The 24750-nt window shown below is 37.1% G+C and overlaps 4 protein-coding genes across 4 annotated transcripts in view; 2 read left to right on the forward strand and 2 right to left on the reverse strand.

The window, feature by feature from the left end:
- The first annotated feature begins 1400 nt into the window (after positions 1–1400).
- Positions 1401–13729, forward strand: etnppl (ethanolamine-phosphate phospho-lyase). Its single transcript, XM_042512253.1, has 13 exons — positions 1401–1532; positions 2084–2202; positions 2715–2874; positions 4716–4790; positions 4981–5074; positions 7275–7391; positions 8048–8130; positions 8421–8646; positions 9142–9296; positions 10097–10186; positions 11702–11832; positions 12009–12073; positions 12837–13729. The coding sequence occupies exons 1-13, from the start codon at positions 1474–1476 to the stop codon at positions 12945–12947; spliced, it is 1485 nt and encodes a 494-aa protein (XP_042368187.1). The 5' UTR covers positions 1401–1473; the 3' UTR covers positions 12948–13729.
- A 1852-nt stretch (positions 13730–15581) lies between these two features.
- On the reverse strand, positions 15582–17841 carry ostc (oligosaccharyltransferase complex subunit). Its single transcript, XM_042512390.1, has 4 exons — positions 17627–17841; positions 16625–16718; positions 16293–16490; positions 15582–16199 (listed from the first exon to the last, which is right to left on the reverse strand). Exons 1-4 carry the CDS (start codon positions 17763–17765, stop codon positions 16181–16183), a joined length of 450 nt encoding a protein of 149 aa, XP_042368324.1. The 5' UTR covers positions 17766–17841; the 3' UTR covers positions 15582–16180.
- A 1909-nt stretch (positions 17842–19750) lies between these two features.
- rpl34 (ribosomal protein L34) lies at positions 19751–23362 on the reverse strand. The gene is made up of 5 exons (XM_042512180.1): positions 23326–23362; positions 22788–22859; positions 22558–22657; positions 20005–20108; positions 19751–19878 (listed from the first exon to the last, which is right to left on the reverse strand). The coding sequence occupies exons 2-5, from the start codon at positions 22850–22852 to the stop codon at positions 19794–19796; spliced, it is 354 nt and encodes a 117-aa protein (XP_042368114.1). The 5' UTR covers positions 22853–22859; positions 23326–23362; the 3' UTR covers positions 19751–19793.
- A 54-nt stretch (positions 23363–23416) lies between these two features.
- Positions 23417–24750, forward strand: part of LOC121962017 (sodium/potassium/calcium exchanger 2-like) — a 58727-nt gene continuing 57393 nt past the window's right edge. The window contains exon 1 of the mRNA XM_042512184.1: positions 23417–23448. The gene's annotated coding sequence lies outside the window, so the exon portion shown is untranslated. The remainder of the gene's footprint in view (positions 23449–24750) is intronic.

The raw sequence follows: 24750 nt of genomic DNA on the forward strand, positions 1-24750 counted from the left end.
CCAAAATAAAAGGCAGTCTTGGTGCAGAAGCAAAATCCACGTCGTGGCTTTGAGTTAAAATTGCATTTTTTTGGATGTGGTATACGTTAAGTTTCCGTTCTGTGTTTGTATTTCTCTTTTTTTTTTTTTACCCATTTGATTGAAATTTCTTTAAAGACCCTTGTGTTCACACAATACTATATTTCAAGATGACATTTCATATGACTGTACTGTTGGAGCCAAATAAACACAGTCTTTCAAATACATTAAACAATAGAGTTGCCTTTATATTGGCAGTCAATATTTTAAGGGTTTTAGATCACTGAATAGTATGTATTAGAATAACTGCAGCAAATACTGAGGAAATATACCTACGTCCACTTAAAGCTTGCACTTTTAATCCAAGTGTATATTGCACATAAAACATAAACAAGCTATTAAAGAAAAGCAAGTATTGCAAAATGGCTAAAAATATAACTTCTGTCAATGTTATATTATTGTCATACTATGTTATTGGACTATTAGTACTGAGCTAATGTTTTGCTTTTTAAATACAACTAATCATATTTTTGAATACAAAATATACTCTTTGAATGGTAACAATTGGCAGAAAATGGAAATACTCAAGTAAAGTACCTCAAAATATTAAATGTACTTACAAGTCCATGTAACTATAGTTACATCCCATCAGTGTAGCCACAGCGGTTTGATAAGTAAAATGGGGTAAAACGTACAATATTGGACATTTAAGGCTTTAGCCTTAAATGTTTTATGCATAGTCCAGCATCTAAAATTGTTAAATATAGATTTCAAAATTAAGAACAGCGATAATGATTTTTAAATTCTTATTTTAAATTCTATCTGTCAGTCTGTTTATACATTAAAGCCCTCAAAACTAATATATATGCTGACCAAAATTGCCTTTTTTTTTTTTTTTTACTGTTTTTGCATATCTAGTCAGTATTTTTTAATAATAGCAGTTGTAAAGTATTCTGTTTCAGTTAGTAGTAGCCTACTAATAAGGAACAACTAGGATACTAATATTTTTAATGTTACCATTAATCTGGAGAATACATACTTTTTAAACTACAGATTTACGGATGAAAAAGATGCCAGGGTGTACAGAGAAGCATTAAAATAGAACTAATAGAAAAAAATCCGTGGTGAAAGGATCCCCCTGAAGCCCCAACAGACTAGAAACACCATAGAAACGCCCCTGCAGTTTCCTTCATTAACAGCTGTATCCGTGGGTTCTCTTGAATACGTCACTGCCCTCGAGGCATTGAGGGCTACAAATACCGGCTAGATGGCAGCACGAGAGAGTTGCGCGAGCCGCTGCTTGTGTATAGGTGTTTGTGTGTCTTTCTGCTTGTACGCGCGCGCGAGCACGCGTGTGTATATACAGCCGGGTAATTTGCGCTCGAGCAGATGTAGGTGATCTTCGAGTCTGTGGGGAGGAAGGAGCGCGTCGTCCTACAGCTGGACAACATCAGGATGTCTGCGGAAATATTGGAGAAAAACAAGACGTTAGACTTGAGGAAGAAGCACATTGGGTGAGATAACAGATATTTTGCAGTTAATTTACGCTACAAAGTTTCCATTAAAGATGACAGTCATTTAGTTGGAGCAGCACAACAACTTTATTTTACTGAAAACCGAGTACCTGGTTTAAACGTTATTATAGTATTTTATTGTACCTATAGTCTTACTTTATAGGTGTAGCATGAAGCTGTTGAAACATTTCATACAGAAATTTCAAGAACTGGTTCCACAACAAACCAAAAATTGCTTAGAAATAAACTGAATTAATTAATCAATAAATTTGTAGCTAAGCAGTAAATTCAACAGTGACATGCTCATGTAAAAATAGAAAGGTTACACTGCTGTAGTAGGTGATTTGTGTGCATGACAATGCATTACACCTTATGTGTACTTTGACTTTCCCTGTTGTGCTTATGACTCATAATATCTTTAATTCTATAGAGAATAAAACCTGTTAATCCAGGATGAAGGGCACACCTGTGTGCAGCAAAGGACAGATAATCTTTCCCTTGTTTTACCTTACCCTGTATGTATGGAAATATTAATAGTGGTTCCTCTGCAGGCCATCTTGTAAGATTTTCTTCAGCCATGACCCGATCAAGATTGTGCAAGCCAAAGGCCAGTACATGTATGACGAAAAGGGACGGCGCTACTTGGATTGCATCAACAATGTGGCTCATGGTAAACCCCCAGCTGCACACACATGAAAACTGCACAAAAAATATCTGCATCTTATCTTTCTTTTTACCACCTTTGTGTCATCACCTCCAACAAAAATGACTAAACACGAACAAAAGAAAACTGTTCTCTCCTACATACTGGCTTATTGTTTTAGGCTGGCATTCAACTGTATGATCAAAGCCAGAGTTATTTGAAGACTGGAGTGCACGAGCAGAATGATATGAACTGATGTGCTCAACAAAGTTGTCACGAAATGTGCACCTCATACGGAGTAACCAAAGCTGCACAACTTGCAGGCAGAGACTGGAATATATACAGGCTGTCTCCCGGCCAACCACATTCACCACTCTTCAATTTCAGCACAGCCTCCACTTATGTGCCCTTAGAATTAGTTGTCATGGTGTTTTTTGACCACAAATTACAGTCAGATGATTTAAGGAGTAAATCATGTTTTCAACCTGAGCGTGAGGACCAGTTCTAATCCTGTGTGCATCCTTTCCTCCATTTTTCAGTCGGCCACTGTCACCCGGATGTGGTGAAGGCAGGAGCTCAACAGATGGAACAACTCAACACCAACTCGCGTTTCTTGCATGACAATCTTGTAATTTACGCCCAGAGGCTGCAGGCCACACTACCTGAGAAGCTGTCTGTGTGCTACTTTGTCAACTCTGGGTACGTACGTATGTTGTCACACTCCTCAAACATCATAAAGGCAGATTTGCCAGGCTTGTTCTTTTGGGTGTGGATCAGTGGGTGTTGAGTAAAGGTAAAGTACAAGCATAGGCATGGCATGACAGTGATGTGGTTAACTCCCAGGCCCACGCTGAATAAATACTGTATTAACACAAACATGTCAGCTCAGTGTCGCTATCAATGAGATATAAGTGGAATTAAGTGTTTTTTCATGGACAAATGTAAGTGCTACATATCCACAAACTACCACAGGCCTATTAAGTAATTAAAAATGACCAAAAATTAATTAGCAGCCCTGCTGATGAAGGATGCAAAGTCATCTAACATAAAAGCAGTTTTGGTGTTATCTTATGTCCCATAAGAGTGTTGAAAAGTCAAAATTGATTGAAAAGATATGGATGAAATCATTTCCAAAATTCACAAGATATCATTTGCTTACAAAACATTCTGATTCAACCCATATTGAGACCCATATATAGAGATGCAACTGTATTAACTGTATTAACTGTCTCTGTAGAGCATAATTACACTACTGGGATCTCAGACAGGCTGCATACCAACACATCATAATGCAAAGCAGCGGGGCTTGGTCTTAAAATCCAAAGTCAGCTCCTTTTCAAATGAAAGAATGGATAAACTATTCAGGTGGCCAGTGAGCTCAGTCAAAATCAAACTTTACCAACATTTTTTTACCCCTCTAAGTCTGAACCCAAGTTGGCACCAATGAGCGCAGGTAATGATTGGCAGTAGATTCATGCATTGTTTTGTTTCTACTTTATTTATTGTAACTGTAGCTTATCCCCAAAAGGAGCTATACATTTCTGCAATGCTGCAAATTGTAAAGTAAAGGGGTATTGTCCAAACATATATTGCTATGCTTCTGCAATCAAGAGGGGAAAAAACAGTTGTTGTGGATCAGCCTGCTCATCTGGATTTTCAGGTATGATAATTATGCTGATTTAGGAACAAAGACAATGCTATGCCACTTTCCAGCAGTCACAAGAAGTGTCTAGACTTTGACAAAAAAGAAGTACAGCACAATATATAACATGTCCAATCTTGACACCAAATAACTCTAGTCCTCAGACTGCACCAGTCTGGCATGGTTACTTATTTACACCACTTGCTGGAGTTCGGCAGTGTGAACAGGAATTATCTGGTCCGGGGTAATAATGTTGTAGATAGTGTTCTATAAACACTGAATAGCGGTGGAAGAGAAACAGATGCCCTGTGAGAAGTAATAAAACTGAAAAAACAAAGAGGTTATAACTGCAAGGATTTTTTAAGGCTTGTGCAAAGCCTGGGATGAACTGGAACGCCCAAGGGACTATATTTTATTTATCCGAGGTGAGCAATGGCTGAGGTGTGACATTTTCTTTTTTCTTTTTTTTTTTTTTTTACTGAGGCAAAAGGCATGATATTTTCTCCATCTTAAATAACTAGATTTTGTATAATGAATTGAAGATACACATGCAAGACACCAGAACAGGATCATATTAATCACTCTACAGTTCCTGTAGAGAAGACACATTTGTGTAAATTAAGATATAAATTTTGTTGACAGTACTATGGAACAAAGTAAAGAAGAAAATATATATTTCAAGTTTCAAATAGCTTCAATATCTCACTGAGATCTTCAAGCACACTTCATCTTTACACTATTTGCCAATGTTAATAAATAGATGTCACTTTATATACCTTTACAAAGGGGGAGTAAAACATCAGATTGCGATGCACGTGTTTGTGACACTCATAGCTTCACCTGTGTATTTTGTGGTGACTGAGTAACTCAAAGTAACCTTTGCCCCTTTGAACTTTAGCTCCGAAGCCAATGACCTGGCCCTCCGACTGGCGTGGCAGTACACAGGCCACAAAGACATCATCACGTTGGAAAAGTAAGTATTGCTACCTGGTCATTGTTCAAAAAGTGCCAGACAAGCAAAATGAAAGTACATAGATAATAACAGGTGGTGAAAGTCCTTTTATTCATTTTGAAACAGCTCTTGTCTGCACATATAGCCTGTTTTCACACTCTCCATGATATTGCAGTTGACATGATTTGGTCCATGTTTGCTTTGTTCGCAGTGCGTATCACGGCCATGTCTCGTCGCTCATTGATATCAGTCCCTACAAGTTTGACCACCTGTCAGATGCTGAGCAGAACCCATTTGTCCATGTGGTGAGTGCTTTTGCTCTCCATCTGCCTGCCTGCACACTGTTAAAAAGCCATAACTCAACTTTCACTTGCACAGGGATGTGTGTGCAGAAGTTTGTCTGTTTGTGGATAAGAAAAGAAGAGACAGGTGCATGCAGGGAGGTGTTTTACCACTGATGTCAGAGGCAACAGTTTTATCTTCCCCCTGACAACACTATTAATCACAGAGGAAAGAGAGAGGAGTGGCAGATTATTATTAACCAGCCCAATCCCACAGTGCTTTGGAGAGGAGCATTTTGAAAAACACAAACAACTGGACGCTTTATTCCATTTAGTTAGGAGTGTGAAGCACACATCATGGTAAGATCCTTTTGAGAAATGTAACAGTGATTTAAATTCTTCTGCACAATCACTGAAACTCTACTTGACGATAGCCTGTGGAATGAGGTAGAACAGGATGTTTCGTCCTTGGTGCATGACTGAAAATATGCACCATAGTCAGCCATTTCTATATTATTCTGTTGCCATTTCTGGAGTGGTTTTCTCTTTGGAGTTGAATCGTAAGAAACCCATATTTATACCATGTGTTTTTATGTTGATAATCATTAGTTGGTCATGACATAACTTTCTGTTTTTTAATTGAACTTACTAGACTAAATATGTCTTTTTTTAAAGCCTCCAGAGATAACTTTTATGTTTAAACATTTAATTCTGAATTTAACATTGATTGCACAATGTAATGTATTGAACAATGAAAAAATCATCAAAAGCAGGAAAAAAACTGCGCTGTTTGTTTTCCCGCAGCAAAGGAATCATTCTGGAGTGAACAAGTGATTTTGCAGCTGACATTATTGTCCACAGTAGTAGTAGAAATGGCAGAGGGTGTTCTGTTTGTGTTACTGTAACAGTTACTGTAGGGAATTCAAATCTGCTATATTTTTGTGTTATTAGTATAGTATGTAATTTTGATTTGACAATTTCCATTAACATTTAAAGGAGCACTTGAACCCCTTGAATCCCCCTCCCCTTGATGATGTTGTCATCTGATGTAGCTATCTTTTGTTAGTTTTAACACTTAAAACATTTGACAGAAAACCGTCGTTACATGCAGGGGGTATAGAGTTTATTAGATAAGAGCATTCAACCAGCAATAAAGCTACAATTCTGGAAGTAAACCACACAGTCTGGAGTGAACAGTCTGTGACCAGACAAGCTGAAAATATACATCCGAAGTCCTCACTGCACTGTGTTGTGTGAGTCTGTGTACTCTGCACTTTCCCTTGATAACCTTGGTGAAGTTTGATATGACCGCCTGTGGAATACTGAGCTCTAGTGTTACATGCCAAAGGTGTGGCAAGTCAGTCTGTTTCGCCAGCTTGCATATTTTATTCATGATCATAGACACTAACGAATTGAGCTGTGCTTCAAATGTTAGTTGACCAACACTTCACTCAGCCCAGGGTGAAATGTAAACAAAAAGATAGCAATGTGTTTGCTTTCAGAAATGTACTTGGCAGCTCTCAAATAATCATGGCTGTTTATCACATAAACTTACATAATAGATCAACGCAGGCCCGGGTGGACAAGTATAGCCAAATGTTTTGACCTATGGTAAGACCAAGATGTTAAACGGAAATACACAAGATAGATCAGTTAGAAGAAATTTGTTACATTAGTACACCACAAATAAAAGATAAAACAATCAACATTATTTTACAGTTATTAGGCATGTTTAAATCAAGGTTTGTTTAATTTCTTGGGACATTAATATAGGACTAGTTGATATTTTAAGACAGTTTTAAGGCTGATAACTTTTTGTGTGTACAAATTAAAGTTGGCCCAAAACTACATCCAAGCAATTATAATAAAATATGAGAAAAATAGCACATTATACAGTGTATTACTCCTTAAATGTGAATGTGCCATCATAAACTTAAAATATACTGTCTTGGGAGAGTATTAAAACAGGAAAGTATGAAAGATTTGTGCCAGCAATGCCATAAATGTCCCTTTAAATTTAAATTATTTCAAGGTTAAGAAGCTTCTTTTTTGCACTGCATTTGGGTAAAAATGTCATATATTAAGCAAATTTAGTATGAATTGCGACATTTTCATACTATTTTATCTACCTTTTTTTGTGTGAATGCGCTAAACAATATAAAGATGGTGCTGTTGCCTGTGAATCTGCTTTATTAATCCTCTCAAAATCTCATCAACTATACAGGCTCCCAGTCCAGATGTGTACAGAGGCAAATACAGAGCGGACCACCCTGACCCTGCCACAGCATACGCAGATGAAGTCAAAGACATGATTAACAGAGTCCATGAAAAAGGTGGCAAGGTACAGTTTGTGTTTGACATCGTTTTGCTACCAGACAATGAGCGCCGTTGACTTTAGGCTACTGAAATAACCTCAGAAATATCTAATATATGGATATACATATTAATTGCATGTTTGTTTCTTTAAATGATGACTCTTTCCAGGGAAATGGCCGTGATTTACAAAAAAAAGTCTTGGATACTCATTAGATTTTCCACCCTTTCCATCTTCTTTCCTTTTCTCCTCTTGTACCTTTTCTCCCATTTCTCAGGTTCAGGCCGAGCACTCTGGATTTAAGGGTCAAATCCCAGACCACAACAACATTTGTAGGGGACTACTTAGTATCCAATCTTTGTTGACAGCCCAAGTTGTCCTTCCAGTGGGGCGAGGAAAGGGATTTCAGCCCAGGAGATTATAAAGAATACAGTTTCTAATGGATGTTTGCAGATATGCATCGACATAAAGAAGAGAGAGACATGAATGTGACTAAATGTTGCATCCTGCTGATCGTATAACAACTGTGTACAAGTGAATACACTGGTTCCTGTTTGACTTCACAGTGACCTACAGTGGCACACTTATGAAGGAAGGAGATCTACAGGTCAAAGATGCCAGAACTTTTCCAGTTTATCAGTCTGGCTTCAGGCTGATATACCTGATGTTTTTCTCTCATGCAGATTGCTGCTTTTATTGCTGAGTCACTGCAGAGTTGTGGCGGGCAGGTCATTCCCCCCTCAGGCTACTTCCAGCAAGTGGCAGAGTATGTACCCAAGTTATTGCAGAGATTCATTCACACTCTGTGTTAGAAAGTGTTTTTACTCTTTTCTGCTGGTCAGAAACAGATTATCAACACAAAATATGCAGAGCTGTCATGCTGAAATGACAAACTAGCTGCAAAGTATGTTAAACATATACAGACTGTCATTTCTTTGGGCACTAAAGAATGAAGAGATGATCTTTCGATGGCCCCAGACTGTGTCTGTGAATGTGTGCCTTATTTTAGATAAAGAGTTTATCTCTACCTACATGGATTTTTCTGCCCCTCTACAGACATGTCCGCAAGGCAGGGGGCATTTTCATCGCTGATGAAGTCCAAGTGGGCTTTGGGCGCGTTGGCACCCACTTCTGGGCCTTCCAGCTTCAGGGAGAGGACTTTGTGCCTGACATTGTCACCATGGGAAAGCCTATTGGCAATGGCCACCCCATGTCATGTGTGGTCACGACCAGAGAGGTGGCAGAGGCCTTCATGTCATCTGGAATGGAGTATTTTAATACAGTAAGAGCATTACCTGGAAAAGTGAAGGAATTGTGCAAATAATGAAATTTAAAAAATACTTTTCTCAGCCATTCCTCTGCAAAATTATTAGTATTTGGCTGAAATAAATGGCAGCTTTTAAAATGATCATGTAGTTATTAAAATGGCACATATGGACAAGTGATGTTCTTGTCTATATTTGTCAGGTGCACTGACCGATCCATTTCCCACATTATGGGGAAAAAATACATTCAGTCCAAGACGCTTTTTTTCTTTGAGAACCTGAGATTGCAATTACTTTCTGTTAAAGGAGAATCGTGTCTGTTGGGCAATCAGTTTGGCTTAAACAAAAAAGACTGCTGAAAAATATTGTTACATATTTAATGCATCATAATGTCTTATAATTCTGTCCTCGGTATACAAATTCTCTCAGTCATCAAGCAGCTGATTTTCTTGGTGGTGTGAATATAAACTTGGTGTAATCTTTCCTCTTTGTGTGGGTTTTGTATTTCTCAGTTTGGCGGTAACCCAGTGTCGTGTGCCATCGGTCTGTCCGTCCTAGACGTGATTGTGAAAGAGGATCTTCAGGGTAATGCACTGCGTGTGGGGCGATACCTGACCAATCTGCTGGAAAAACAGAAGGAGAAGCATCCACTGGTTGGTGATATCAGGTATGCAAATGCTCATACAGCTACTGTATGTGACACCGCTGATAAGCTCTGTGCGTGTCCTGTGAAGCTGATTCAGCTGATTATATCTGAGTTTCAAACCAGAATATGTATGTCATGTTTCGATAATCCCTGCACCAACATGTAATTCAGTGACTCCACAATGAAACATGTTTGGTTATTGCAGTGACGCCTCAAAATCAAATACAGATTTTTTTTTCCTCTTACCTGTTGTGCTTTTTATCATTTCAGATTTTTTGGTGCAAGTTGCAGAGTGTTAGAGATAGTTTAAGAGATATCCGCCCTTTCTTGAATATAGTAGAGCTAGGTGGCATTTGGCTTGTGGTGTTCAAAGAGCCAAAGAATACATTGGGGGAAAAAAAGAAAAAACAAAACAGCAATGTCTCTTTCCAGAAATCATGACCAGGTTACTCAAGATAATCCACAGATCTTGTTTTGAGCAGTTTCATGTAGGGAACTATTTTCTGCTGAATTGCACCTGCAAAATGACACTGCACAGACAGAGGCATGTATGATTTCTGTAAAGAGACACTGCTATTGAGTTTTTCTAATGTATTTTTGACACCAAAACAATCTAAACCTATGATTACCTCTACAGGTAATAGGAAAAATATGTATTTTCAATTTTGGGGTGAACTTAGAAGACCCAGTGCTGTGTATTTTATCATGATCTAGAACTTGTTTTGGGAAATCGCTCTCTGTGGAAGAATATCTTAAAAATGCCTTGCTTTTTGAAGTAAGTTGAGATCAGAGATGACTAAACCTCATGTCCCATCCTGCAGGGGTCGTGGCCTCTTTGCTGGCATGGAGCTTGTGAAGGACAGGTTGAAGCTCACTCCTGCTACAGCAGAAGCCCAAGAAGTCATATATAAGTAAGTTTGAAAACTCAAATTAATGTCTGATGTCAGTTTAATAATTAAAGAAATGTTCCACAGTATTTAAAGGAGGATTAAACCCGTTTTCAAAATTCATACAACTCTCTCTTTGTTGTCATAGGGTATAAAATGTGGTGCTGCTTCAAAGACAGTGAATGGTGAGAGGTGTTTTAGATGACACTGAGAGTACCAATGTGAATTTTCTGAGTATATTTGTACATTTCCTGTTTCATAACTGAGAACACTGCAATAGAATAAAGCTCATTTTGGTATAAAAAGAAAAAAGAAAAGAAGCATATTGATCGACCTTTCCTGGACCACAGAAATAACATGATAGAATTCTTAATTTTGGTGGTGTTCCCCTTTAAAGAAAAGTGGCTGCTTAGATTACACTGCTCTGCAGCATTGTCTTTCCTCTACTGAGTTAACTGCAACCATGTTTCTGCAATTATGTTTTACTATGAACAGGCCATATAGGCTGTAACACAAGCTTCTGCCAGTGTTACACAAGCTTTTGTAAACTGTAAATAACACATATCAGCACAAAAGTCTTCTACATTTATGGTGGGATAATAGGAAAGGCATCATTGGCACTCGTTTGAGTTCTGTAAGTGAGAGCTTATTATAGACTCTGATCTGACTGTGATCCTGTCATGATACTTATGTTATCAAAATTCTGCATATTATGCCATTTGTAGTTCAATCATACTGAACTTCAAAATTGTTCTTCCTGTTCTTTCTGGCTTTATTAATACAATCGCAAAGGTTAGCAGCCAAAAATGGCTTATGGTGATACTTCCCCTATTAAAAACTATGATCATTCAAAAAAAGGAAAAAGATGAAACCAGTGGTTACATAATTGATCAAAATTTCAAGAATAAGCAGCAATACAATGTTGATAAAAATGTACAAATGACAAAAAGGTTGTATTGAAAAATGAAATGCATTACAGATGAATCAATGAATTGCCAAGAGTCTTTGCAGATTAGAGTCCTTTTCAGATGTTTTTTAAATAACGATAATGTAAATACTGATTGTAGCGATGGAAGATGGTGAAACAGTGGAATGCATTGTTAAAATACTCAGCCTCCAGGATGCATTGAGTTTTCTAATTTGTGACAAAATTTGCAAAAGGAATGAGATTTTGAATGTAACAGAACTCCTATCATTTATAATAGATACGCCTAATTTACCAGAACAGTGTCAGACATTTGACCGATGTTCAGCATCACCTCAAACAACTGATATTCATTTAACACAATCAGACTTTTTTGATACAGCAGGAAAAGCTTAGGTGTAATTAATACCACTAATCAAGGCTGCATTTACTGAGGTGTGAATGCTGGCTCTCTGCTCCTGAATACTTGAACAAGCTGTCGTTAGTGTTATTAGTTCCACCTGTGCTTTTCCTGCTTTGAGTAGTCAGACTGCTGTGGGAGAAAAACGACTCAACCACGTAGTTTAAATGAATATTGATACAGAGAGTGGGGAATAATGAATATTTTCTCCCAGGCTAAAGGAAGAGTACATCCTCCTGAGTGCTGATGGACCTCATCGCAATGTGCTTAAATTCAAGCCTCCCATGTGCTTCACTACGGAAGACGCTGACCTGGTAGTGGGGAAGATTGACCACATTCTTACAGGTACTTCTCATTTTGTCATGTTTTTTCCTCTGTGGTGTTGTGTAAGATGATGGTGGAGGAGCACAACATTGCCTTTCTGGCTTGTGCATTATTTATTTACAAGAACCAAGGTGTGTAATGGTTGTCTACTATTGCTAAACAAGCTCTCAAATGTATGCTATTATTTATGTTTCTAGAGCTTGAGGAAGCATTGGGTTTGAAGTTGCACAGCAGTGTAGAGAATGGAAGCAGTAAAAGAAAGGTAAGTGTGACTCTGCTTCCTAAATGTTATCATCTCAAATGCATCTGAGAAAAACCAATGAATCCAAAGGACCAAAGCATTAGTCTGTTAACCCTTTGAAATATGGATCACAATCAGTTTTTGTGTGCTGTGTTCAGACACATTTCAGTTTTTAAACCCTTGAAACTCTGAGATAATTGGTTTGATTTCTTTAAAAACATGGGGAAATTAACAAGTTGGCATGAAAAGTCCTGCAAATTGCTAAAAAAAATCTGTAAGAGGTGACAAGAACACGACCTGGAAATTATCTTGTAAGAAAGTGGGATAGAATCATTAAAAAAACAACAAAATAACTGGGGGAAAATAACAAGAAAAGGATATTTCTGATTAGTATAATTACATATTTAAATATGTATGTATTGTATTTAATATTTAGCTTAAAGAAAAAATATATATATATATTGTGTGTGTGTGTATGTTATTAATATTTGTAAATACTTTTTCAGTTAATTTTCTGGTTTGTTTTTCTACTTTTAGGTATTTCTCTTGTGTTTTTAAACTAATTTTTTTTTTTTTTTTTGTCTTGCTTTATTTCTTAAGTTGCTCATTGCCTTCTTTCCGTGCATTTGAAAGAAACAAGCGTAATTGCTCAGGTTTCAAAGGGTTAAATCCTCTGACTTGCATAAGTAAGACAAATATATAACAACAGATGCTGAACTTTTCTTCATTTTCCAACCTCATAGACTTTCAATTCAACTTGATCTCTTTATATATTTATCTCAAGCTGCCGACTGATGAAAATGGACACCAGTATCACAGTGGGTTAGAGCACAACAGAGGGAGCACTAATGGAGCTGCTCAACAAACCAAACAAACCAAACGCCTCAGGACATAACGCTGCCTACCAACAGTCAGAGCTGTGAAGTGACAACACAATTGACATAGTTAAAGAACTGGGATCAGAGAATATAAGATGACAAAACGCTGGGGATATTAAAAAAAGAAAAGTGTCTTGACATAATCTAATCAAAACTGTTTTACATGAATAATTATTATATACTGTATATCTCTGAGATTGCAGAGTCCTCTCAGGTATTACTTTTAAAATTACACAGAAATCAAGCCACTCATGCGGTGGTTTGAAATTGGTGCAACAAACATGCATGTTACCATGCTACACAATGTGTATACTCTTTATATTTGAATCTCTGCCAACATTAACTTGACTATGATTTTCAGGGAATTCTGATGTTCATAAATCATATGGTATCATGTCAAAATATTCAGTGGTGTCTAAATTGTGACATAAAAATACAGCTTTCACTGTTTTAAGTATTGCTAACTGTAGTTGAGTGTGGAATACCTGTCTAGAACCATTTTGTGCCCTAATTTGTATGAAATATATTTTAATTTATGCAGTACTTTGTGTACAAATGGGGGAAATTTGGAGCATGCTTCTTCCACTCTGCCTCAAGCAAACAAACATGGAAGCTGTTTGACCAGTCTGCAATTATTTACAGATGTTCCCATATTTGTTCTTGACAGAGAGTAGACATGGCTCCCAAAAAGTTCCTTACATGCATGTTAGAGTGATCAGTCACCACCAAAGGAAGGGCCTTTAGTGCATGGAGAAAAATAAATGATGTACAGAAGTACATGTATGGTGTTCATGAACAACAAAGATGTTCTCTCAGTCTCTGGAGGCGTAGAGTTGGCTGAAGTCCTGGCAGCAGACAGGAGGTAAGACACCAAACATGAAGGAAAGGGTATCTAGTATCCTAGCAGGCAGCTAAGAACAAAGTGAAAAAGACCCCAAAAACCACTTTATTGTTTGTGAACAATAATGATAATAATAAGTCATACTTATGGTGCTTTACAGAATACACAAAGATCAATTTTATAATACTTTCTTGGTTGCATTGGGCTTTGATTTACCTCCTGTTTTTTAGTTGTCTGAGTAGCAGCCAATGCACAGTATTTGGACTTAGGGAACTACAGATATGAACTTAATTTCCCATGTGCACTTGCGTGACAGCACGGGTGTGTCCATACGATGTAATTATTAGCTGTGGGATTTCCTCTTGTAAAACATTTGATAAAGTGAACGTCGAGTGACCAAAATCTTTACTTAATTAATAAATGATTGCACTGGACTTAAATATTTAAACCCTCTTTCTCTCATATGATCATTTTTGGCTGTCTGAAACCGTAGCATTATGTCAAGAGTGTGATCTTCACAAAAGTACTGAATTAGTGTATATAACTGCCCTGGATAGCCTAGAAAAAAGAGATAAAGCATTTCTAAAACTGTAGAAAATGAATAACTGTGAGCTGAGTCATGTTATTTAAGTATTAATGAGAACTGTCAACACAATTTACATTGTTTGCACCTCTAAACAGCTGGAAAACAAAGATTAATCACCATGCTCGGTGCAGAAAGTTCTTCCTTCCCTGCTCGGGAACAGGTTTAGGAGGTGCCACAACCAGTTACCTATTATCAACAGATGGTGTTTTTAGCAGACAAGGCATCTTACAGTGTGTGTAATGGGGTGTGCGACATGCACCGTTGAACCAAATAGTAACAACAATTCAGACTGTGATGTAGGTCTGCTTTTGATCTCAGGTGGGAAAAAAGCAGACTAGAAAAACACATATCTTGGTAATTTATTTTCTCATGTCATATAATAGCCCTAAAACCTCTGGCATCAACTTAAGAAGCAATAATTCTAAGCATCCAATAAGTTTTGCACTAAACATGACTATTATACAGGGTTCCCACACGCTTTTATCAATGACTTTTAAAATCTTTTACATTACATTTGACTCCTATTTCATGACTTTAAGTTGATTAAAATGGGTAGGTCTGTAAAAATGCACTTCCCAGGTATTTGTGAATAAACAAACTGCGAGGCCGTGCTTTTTTTACACGCAAAGTAGACACCAACCAGCTGCATATGCGGAGCAAAGTGGCACATACCAGTACTGTTAAATGCGAAGGCCCTGCATTTTTGGGGGAAAAAACTAAAAAAAAATCGAAGATAGAAAACCACGGTCACACTGCGCAGCACTATTTAAAAAACAAACAAACAAACAAACAAAAAACTATTTTGCGTAATGTTAGACATGTTTTAGGAATTTCATGAACACAATTTAAACAAGTCAAAAAAAAAAGGTTTAGTCTAGACTTTTCCAAAACATTCGGTTAATTCCAAACCGTTTCCAGACCTGGATTTTTTTTTTTCTAAATTCATAACGTCTCAAGGAATTTAATGACAGTGGGAACTCTTAGTGTCAGATGCTTAGTATTTGAATCTGATTACTGTACACAGTTTTGCTACACCTTAATACAGTGTGGAAATGACCAGGAAACACGACTGGCTGATAGATCTATGACGCCACCTTCTGGAAGGCAAATTAAAATACTTTGTATGCAAATAGCCATACACAAATATGAATCTTTGCCAAGTGTGGCTCTTGATGTAGACATGTGTCCATAATAGACAACAGTATAGAAATAATGACCGCAAGGAACTCTGAAAAGATTTATTTCACATCCTTGTACAAAAATGCAACTGTGACAAGTTCAAGGCTTTTTTTCAACAACTTCTTTACAAAAACATACAACTTAAACATTATTCAGACCCTCTTCTTAATTGTTCACACAGTGCTAATTTTGATTCCATTTCTGTATTTCTATGCCAACAGTGTTCAATAACTTTCTTCCCTTTTTACTCTCCTGTGGCTGAGCGAAGTTTCACCTGTATTTAGTTACAGCTTGTTGAAGTAAAAAGTAAGTAAGTTTGCCACAGATGCACTATACTGAGAGAGACCTGACGAAACTGGTCATAGTGATGTGCCTTTAACAGTGATGCATTTTATCTTCTGCTGCATCACTATGTTGAAAGTTTGGAGAAGGAGAGGAAAGGAAGTCATTGAACACCATGGAGACAGAGCTAGTGCGAGCCTGTCAGTGCAGCCAGGTCTAATATCTTTAGCAACGTCAGTGCTTTCAGTCCTCAATGTTTGTTGATTATATCAAAAGGTTGCATTTATCCATAATTTTAAATGGGCCCCGATGCATTTGATGTCCTCCGTCCATCCAATTTTAGGTGTTCTGTGTTTTTGTCTTTAGCCCATAAGATATCCTCTGAAAAGACAAAATATTACTTTGTTAAACTGTGACAATAATTGGCAATTAAAAGTGGAAGAATCTTTTAATAGAAAACAAGCTTAGACTTACGGCAGCTTCATGCGCATGAACACTCTGGCCATGAAGAAGCTGAGGAGAACGCTGACAAAACCGATGAAGAGCAGCAGGAAGCGGTTGAGTTTGGGAATGTTTGGCGCGTTGGAGCGGTCCAGGATGATAAAGCCCAGGCCTCCCATCGTGAAGAGGAAACTAGAAGCCAGTCCTTCCATAATGTACTGGCCGTTTACTCTAAACAACAAATATGATCACATTAGAAGTGCAATATTTGGTGAGACTTTTAAATTCAGACATGAGCATCATCAACTTGCTCCTTGCTTTCGCTGTACTTTGCTGAGATGCTCACAATGCTTTGACGGACATACCTGTAAGCCAAAAAGGCCACTGGCCGCTGGTGTCCGTGCTCATCAGTCATTGAACCCACACTCGGTGGCTCTACAATAACATCGTAGATGATACCTAAAACGTGAAAAAAAGATTGAGAAGGAATCAATGAGATCATTAAACAACTTAATGTTACCATAGTCTGAGCAGCTAAAGCTCATTAACCCTTTTAAACCTGGTTCGACATCAGTTTTCTGGAGTTTTGTTCAGATGCCTGACGAGCTGTTTAACCCATTGAAACATGAGCAAACTGGTTTGATTTCTTTCAAAAACATGGGGGGAAAACAGCAATGACTTACAAGAAGTGTCCCACAAACTACACAAAATTACTAAAAGATTACTTTAAATTAGTTTTTCTTAAAAAAGGGGGGGGGGGGGCTTAAAAAAATTTCCTTGTTGGGGAAATTTGTCAAGAAAACCATAACGGAATTCCCATAAATTTTTATATTAAAATTTTTCTCAAAGATTTTTTGTTTAATTTTTTTCTGCACTTTTTGAGTTTTTTTCCAGGTAATTTTCTTGTAACACTTTGCTAATTTCTTGCCAGTTTTTAGGCCATGTATTGTTAAGTTGCTCTTTGTCTTCTCCCCATGTTTAGGGAAGAAATCAAAACTATTTGCTCCGTTTTCAATATTCATATCAAATACAACAGAACCTCTAAATCTGACTGGAAAAATTATGTTAATGCCACCAATTTTGCAGGTGCTGACCACTTTTGACATTTTGAGTCTCAAATAGATCAAGACACATTCTGGTGCTAGCTTTACTGCAAAGTTAGCCTTGCTTACTTTTTCGTTATCATGTTAAACACATACACGCTGGTGGGCAGTTTTATAAACGCAACCAAAATCTACAATATGTGGCATTACCTCAACTGTACATAAATGGGCTTTAACTTTTTTAATCACAAGCCGATCCGATGTAGATTTGACGCTAAAAGGCTAGCAGCGCAGCATTAACGTTAGCTTAGCAGATCCATTTACCTCCTGTGATGAGAAAGTAGGACACGATAACGACCGCATACACAGTCATAGCCGACGGCATATGCACCCACGAAGGTTTCTTCAGTTTTATATTTGGGCATTCCAGCACAGTGAACGGTATACTGTATAATGTCTCCATGGTTTATGAAGAAATTGACTGTAGCTACAATACAGCTGCTGCCGCTGCTTGAGATCCGTCAGCGCAGCGACTGTGGTGACGTGTCCCGGAAGTACTTTTTTCACCTACGGTCTATCCTTTCTATGAATTGTTTATAAACATACTTTTATTGGGCGATTTTTAGTGTGAAATTATGTTTTACTATAAAATAATTTCCTTTGTAATTCCACTAACACTATGATAAATTATTATACAAATTCAATTTTGGCTGTACGTGACGCACACTTAAAGAGACAGTAACTAATTTATAGTCTGTCTATCTATCTATCTATCTATCTATCTATCTATTTATCTATCTATCTATCTATCTATCTATCTATTTATCTATCTATCTATCTATCTATCTATTTATTTATCTATCGGTTTCATTTGGGGAGTAATTAGTTACATGTAACTTGAAACTACAGTGAAATGTAATTGTAATCAGTTACAGTCACTGATCAAAATAGATCAAGCAAGTTCATTTGGCTCCTTATTTTGATTATTTCTTGTTTCTTTTTTATCAGACAAAAAGCTGTCAGTCGAAACATGTCAAGGTAAAAAAACATCTACATTTTTGTCTGATAAAAAAGAAAAAAATAAATAACACTGATCAAAATAGTTGTGATTACAAAGGGGTTACATATGAAAAAAAGTTTTTATGTTGAATTAACACTCATTCTGTTGTTTTCCATCTTTTTGAAGAGCAGGAATGCCTTCTTTTTGACATTTTTCAAATTTATGCAGTTTTGTTTTTAGGTCCTTTCAGCTTGATTGCCTTGCATAACATGTTAGATGTTAGAAAGGTATTTAAATGTAACTGTAACCAATTACTTTACAAAAGTAACCTTAACACTGCTTCTATGCATGTGACACCATTGAGTTGTTTAACCAGTTTAATACATTTTATTGACTGTCCAGTGTCACACATGGGACTTTTGAATAACATTGTAGAAAATGTTAATATGTATTTTGCTTCTGATCTTCAGTTGGTTAATCCTTTGAAACCTGAGCAAATTGGTTCATTCCCTTTGAAAACATGGGGAGAAGGCAACAAGTAACTTAAGATATGTCCCAAAAAACAAAAAAGAAAAAAAAAACCAATGTAAACAAATGTATTTATTTATTTCTGTAATTTTAAATATAAAATTCTTACAATTAAGAAAAGCTTTCTGGACATTTTCCTTTATTATTTTGCATATTTTTTTTCTAATAATACTGTAAAAATCATCTTTAGGTAATTTTCTTGCCACCTTTTACATATTTCTTGCAATTTGGAGACAATACTTTTTTAACAAGTTTAATTCTTATCCCACATTTTCAAAAGAAATCAAACCAGTCTGCTGAGGTTTCAGATGATCAAACAGCCTGTGACAGGTGTCTGAAAGCAGCTCAAAAAAACTGATGTTGATCCATGTTTCAAAGGGTTAATCATTGCTATCTCCTACAATGTGGACATGGGTAAATTTATTTTGCTGATGTGTATAACTAATTTAACTGTAATTCAAATCAGACTTCCCATTTTTTCCAAGTTCACAACACATATTTGGATTATAGGATGGCACATCACCGAGCACAGTTCTGTAGAATCCCTCTGCACCTTAAAGAGCTACATTCAAACAGGAAGTGTCCAGTTAAGAAAATATTACTATGTTGAGAGAAAATTATGGCAGACAATTAAAAAAAAAATACCAGTAGAAATGTTGAAATACTTTTAAAGTTTGTCAATGTTAAAAACAACCCTCTGTGAAACACTGATTCAGAAGTTTTGCACATACTTGGCCAAATGTAAAAACTACTTTATGAGGATTAAAAACTTAATTCTTTAAGTTTGGACATTTTTTAACATATCGGCAGTAAATCCTGATTTATCAGATGCAAGCCTTTCAGATATCACAAACCCCAGTCAGACAGATGTCCCTGCTTTCAATTAGGTACACCAAAACATTGCAAATCACAACAGGAAATAGATTTGTTTGTCATTTTTTATTGTGGCAATACAAATACAGTTTACTTAGATTTCTGGCTCTGTGCCTGTGCCTTGAGCACCTTGACGACGATCTTCTGCTCCTCAATCAGGAAAGCACGCTTGATCCTGAGAATAAAAGCAAAACAGACAATTTAAACGTAAAGCGTGAGCCATTCAAAACTAACATCAGCCACAGAACTACAAGGTTTGGAGTAGCAGTTGTGAAAAAAACCTTAGGGTAATGCCTCTTACCTGTCACGCACACACTTGGCGCACATGGAGCCTCCGTAGGCCCTGCTGACGTGCTTCTTGGTCTTGGAGAGCCTCATCAGAACCTGAGGTCTAACAGCCCGGATCTACAAAAAAAAAAAAAAAAAAAAACAGAATTGCAATGAGACTATAGTAGAAAACAAACCTAATTTGAGAATTAAAAAACAAAACCAGGGAAATGTTTTCGTAAATATGTTGAAATGCAGCGAAGCATTTCGAGTCTGCATGCCTGAAAGCCAAAAAAAAAACACTGCTCAATAGAAATGACAAAGGAAGCCTTTTTTAGACACCCTGATGATTTAAGCAACACAATCTCCAACCCAAGAAAAAAAATTCCATCACTAAAGTACTAACATGTTTAAAACGAGCAACAGGTACCTTTGTTTTCCTTAAATCCAGTGCATCACACTTTTTAATCTGTTATTTTCATGGATCAACATACTTCTGCTTGACTGATGAACGTGATGTTGCTTAATTTGCTGTGCTCTTCTCCTTACAGTGGTACAGTCTGGATTTTGGAACAGACCTGAGTTTCTCATCTTTTCTGATTTCTGACGATAAAGACGACCTGTATGCAAGCACTAGAAAGTGTGTCCCCATACTGAGGTAAGACGACCAGTATACGAGTCATTTACCAGTTTGAGCAGTGATAGTTTGCTAAAGCCAACTACTCAAGCCACTGATTTCATTAAGATGCCTTTTTTGTATTTTTAAAAGTGTAATAGTTGTAGTTAAAAATGAGGGATGTATGTCAGTTAGAAATTCCTTGCCCTGTTTTAAGAATCAACATCCTTTCCGACTAAAAATACCACAATTGGATACCTTAAGCCCAAGATTTATGTTGTGACACTTCTGCGCAGTTAACATCGATTTCCACCTTAATTCACTTGACCTGCTTTCCATCTTTTATAGTTGCTGGATAGTTATATTATTATATTACTCCTGACTTTTTCTTGAAGGATGCACAATGAGAAAAATAACTCCTCTGTGGCTGCCAGTGTGAGTAACCGAATTTAAATTAAAACCCCCAAAAGGGACTGCTAAAGATTGTTTTCACAGACACCACTTGAACAAGAGTAGTTGCTGCTTTATGTTCAGCATTAGTGTTTACACCATAATGCATGCAGGAGAAGGCCAGCATTAACAGCAAGTCAAAGGAGGTGGTGCAGCTATTGAAGCAAAGCAAAAGATCTAATTATCTGGATTGATATTCTCAATTCAAAGATCAACAATGCAATTTGATCAATGCAGGTGAAAACAATGATCCATATCGTCATAGGATAAGCTTTTATTTCAAAATTCTGATGACAGGCAAATACCAGCAAGCAGCCAAGAAAATGAAGATGAGGATAATGTTATTTACTGTGAAGTAAATCAGAAGTGAGGAAATAATCTGGATTTCAGAGAAAATGCAGGTCGACAGAAAATGTACATACCACATTAACAATGTTGTAATAAGATAAAGCAACATTTGCTGCTGTGTTTCAACTGTGTTAGAGTGATTTAACATGCATGCAGGCTGAAATTCAACCGTCCTATCTGAACTACTGCTGACTTAAACCAACAGCCAGGACATTAAAGTGTAAATACATGTAAATCGTTACTACACATAGACTGGGTTAATTTATGTTATGTTAACGAATTTAAGTTAATAATGGCTGACTAACAAAACACATATGTTTGGTCTGTTAACCGTGACAGTTATTATTGGGCCGAACTCAAACTTCTGTTAAATGATGCTGGTATTAATCCATGTGTTATGGTTATTGGGAGAAGTTTGCCTTTGAGACTTTATGACTGATAGCCCTCTAGTCTAAGGAGCAAGATCATAGCTTGGGTTTGAATTAAAATATTTTGAACATAAAGCACTTTTTCACTGAAACTCTTGAAGGTTAACTTATCCCATGTGCCGTGTATGTGATGTGAATTTCTCTGATGATGGATTCAATTTAAAGTAGACTTTGCAGCACTTAACCAATTACGACTACATATATTTTTTTACTTTTAGGGGCAAAAGCAAAACAGAGAGGAGTGAAAGCCTCATCTGTTAAAGATTGTGTTAAAATTTGCATATGATATTGTCTCATTTAAATCGCAGGCCTTCTGTATTTAAATCACATTGTGGCAGACTTTGTGATAGCAGCAGAGATGGTATCCATGTTGAAAGATTATTATTGTATTGTGATAAAATTTGTGATTTAGACTAACAGTAGGATCATCCTCCTACTCAGTACACAATATACAAATTTCAGCTACAAATTCACATTTTCCTCAAGATTTACTCAGAAAAAAAACAAACTGTATTTCCTCACTTATTCTACATATAGCTATGGAGTGGGTGCATAGTTATAGATCTGGGAGAAATATCAATGCTAAGTAATAACTGATTTTTGATTGATTGGTGGCAGTATTTGATATGAGACGCATTGATAAAGCAGCAATTGCATGCACCAGTGTACTCAGAGCAGTGATCCCAAACATTTAGCTATCTGGTGAAGGTCCAAGAGCTTCATGAAGGAAAACGTGTTTACTTACTCCACGCAGTCTTCCTGGGCAGATGCCACATGCCGACTTGGGGGCTTTGCCGACCTTCTTGGTGTACAGGTACACAATACGGTTACCGGGCGTCCGGGACCTGCAGCACGAGAGTAAAGTTAAAGTGTTAGCAATCACACAGCTGGTCATTCAGTGAGGATGCAATGATGGTTTTCAGCTTCCCGAGCGGGCTTTTTCCGAGGCACAGTAACGTTTTTAACTTCACTTACAGTCTGGTTTTGTTGGAGGCGGTGTTGTAGGACAACCTACGGCGGTAAGTCAGGCGCTGCACCATTTTGAAGCTGAAAACAAACACAATGATAGGTTAATTTTGGAACATGATGCTAAGCTAGGCTAAATTGCTAACCCTGTTAGCCGTGCAGCCGATGTTAAGGCTCAAAACGAGTGACGCCGGCTTATATCTACGACGGCTAACAAAGTTTTGACCAATTATCGCCAACTATTTCACTCGAGAACTGTGTTTTTATATGGTGCGAAAACAAATTTTCATCGTATGTTTGTTAGAAAATACGGCGATTTTACGCCATTCAGTATAGTCTACATATAGCGGCCTTAAGGACCCTTGATCGGCATCTTGTAAATGTCTCACGGAAACCATTAACTTATATAATTGTGACATCTTTAGAAACAAAGACTTGTTTATGGTATCATGTTTACTTAAAATTAACCACATTTTCTTTTAAAACGTAGGATTACAGTGGATTTGAAAAACATAATGTTTCAGAGGAAAGCAGGGCGCCGCCATACCTGCTATCGCCGTAACCGGAAGAGGAAGGAAGAAGGCGGGTGTAAGAGGTTAAAGTTCCTCCATGCCGGCTGTTTCAACACTGCTGCCTGCTGGCGTTTGGTTTTTACTGCACACATGCTGAGGTAGTGTAACGATACTTTTGTGAAAAAGAAACTGATGTATATGGAGTGTATTTTTACGTTAAATTGTTGTTTTTCTTGCTTTATCTAGTAGCTCCTCATATTTTAAAATAATTTTCCTGTGAGAACCGCAAAAAAACCAACACAAATACACCGTGGATGATATAGACTAATAAAGTAGCCCAATAAAAAAGAAATGACACCGAAATATCATACATAACGCATATCTTATCCAACATGAACATAGTATATTTAAACCCATTAGAAAATTGAAGTAACTTTCTGTGCATTAGCCCAATATTTATAGGCTAGATTTCTATAGACTTCTATATCTTTATACTATCTATCTATATATCTATATATCTATCTATCTATTTCAGTCATCCTGTGACACTATTAATCATGACAATAAAGAAGACCTACCTATCCGTATATGTGAAAGGAGTATATCATGTATATAGATTTTATTTTATTTTTCTGTACAAATGGCACAACATTTCCTTTAGAGTCCTTGATGTCCCATGCTTTAATAATTCAGCAGCAGAATAGCAATAAAAGACAGTTTTGGATGGTTTAAACTCATGCAGTAGCCTATGGGACACTTTTATGTAATTATGTGGTTCCTGTACCTTGCGGAATCTATAAGGGACATTATGTATCCGACACTCCACACCCTGCCAACTTAAAAGAGAAAATGTGCACAAAAAAAGCCCACCATCTGAAATAAGAGTCGACAACAGTATCTTTCCATTAAACTGTTCAACTGATGATAAATCTAACTCAGTGACCAAATGACCAGTGGAAATAATTAAACCATTCACCCTTGCAAACTGTTTAAACAAATGTATGATAAATTCTAAGAAATTTCAAAACACTTTTGACTGACAGGCTGTGTTTACAACCACTTGATTTAAACCTGGGTCCTTTCACAGCTCATTTTGACATGTCCCAGCAGGAAGAGCACACAGGTGTAACCGATAATGTTAAGGGTACCTTTCGTTTCAAGTTCCGGCACTAACTCATTGTATTCACTTGCCTGGTTACCTGTCCCTGTCTTGATTAGTTGCATCTGTGTTTTTGCTGCTTGACGAGCCAAAACTGTCACCACGAAAAGGGCCAATGGAGTGCTTATTTCCTCAAATCTGCAAGTGATCGTCAACCAAAATTTAATTTGCAATGTAAATTTAGTGCATGGATTGTCCAGTAGATGGCAGCAGTGGTATGCTAGTTGAAGTACTTGGCAGTGTAGAGTGGCATTTTAAAGTCTCATCCTCAAACTTTGGATCAGCCAATGCCAGTATCCAA

The sequence above is a fragment of the Plectropomus leopardus genome, chromosome 23 (genome assembly GCF_008729295.1).
Source record: "Plectropomus leopardus isolate mb chromosome 23, YSFRI_Pleo_2.0, whole genome shotgun sequence".
In the NCBI taxonomy this organism is placed as follows: Eukaryota; Metazoa; Chordata; class Actinopteri; order Perciformes; family Serranidae; genus Plectropomus; species Plectropomus leopardus.

Bases quoted from the DNA above. Each gene is read 5' to 3' on its own strand.
- ostc (XM_042512390.1), bottom strand. From the start codon at position 17,765: ATGGAGACATTATACAGTATACCGTTCACTGTGCTGGAATGCCCAAAT. The intron at 16,719-17,626 runs GTAAATGGATCT...TTCACGTTTTAG, and splicing joins CTACTTTCTCATCACAGGAG to GTATCATCTACGATGTTATT. The intron at 16,491-16,624 runs GTATGTCCGTCA...TTTGTTGTTTAG, and splicing joins GTGGCCTTTTTGGCTTACAG to AGTAAACGGCCAGTACATTA.
- rpl34 (XM_042512180.1), bottom strand. From the start codon at position 22,852: ATGGTGCAGCGCCTGACTTACCGCCGTAGGTTGTCCTACAACACCGCC. The intron at 20,109-22,557 runs GTAAGTAAACAC...TTTTTTTTGTAG, and splicing joins GCCCAGGAAGACTGCGTGGA to ATCCGGGCTGTTAGACCTCA. The intron at 19,879-20,004 runs GTAAGAGGCATT...TTTTATTCTCAG, and splicing joins GCCAAGTGTGTGCGTGACAG to GATCAAGCGTGCTTTCCTGA.
- etnppl (XM_042512253.1), top strand. From the start codon at position 1,474: ATGTCTGCGGAAATATTGGAGAAAAACAAGACGTTAGACTTGAGGAAG. The intron at 1,533-2,083 runs GTGAGATAACAG...GTTCCTCTGCAG, and splicing joins TTGAGGAAGAAGCACATTGG to GCCATCTTGTAAGATTTTCT. The intron at 10,187-11,701 runs GTAAGTTTGAAA...ATTTTCTCCCAG, and splicing joins GCCCAAGAAGTCATATATAA to GCTAAAGGAAGAGTACATCC.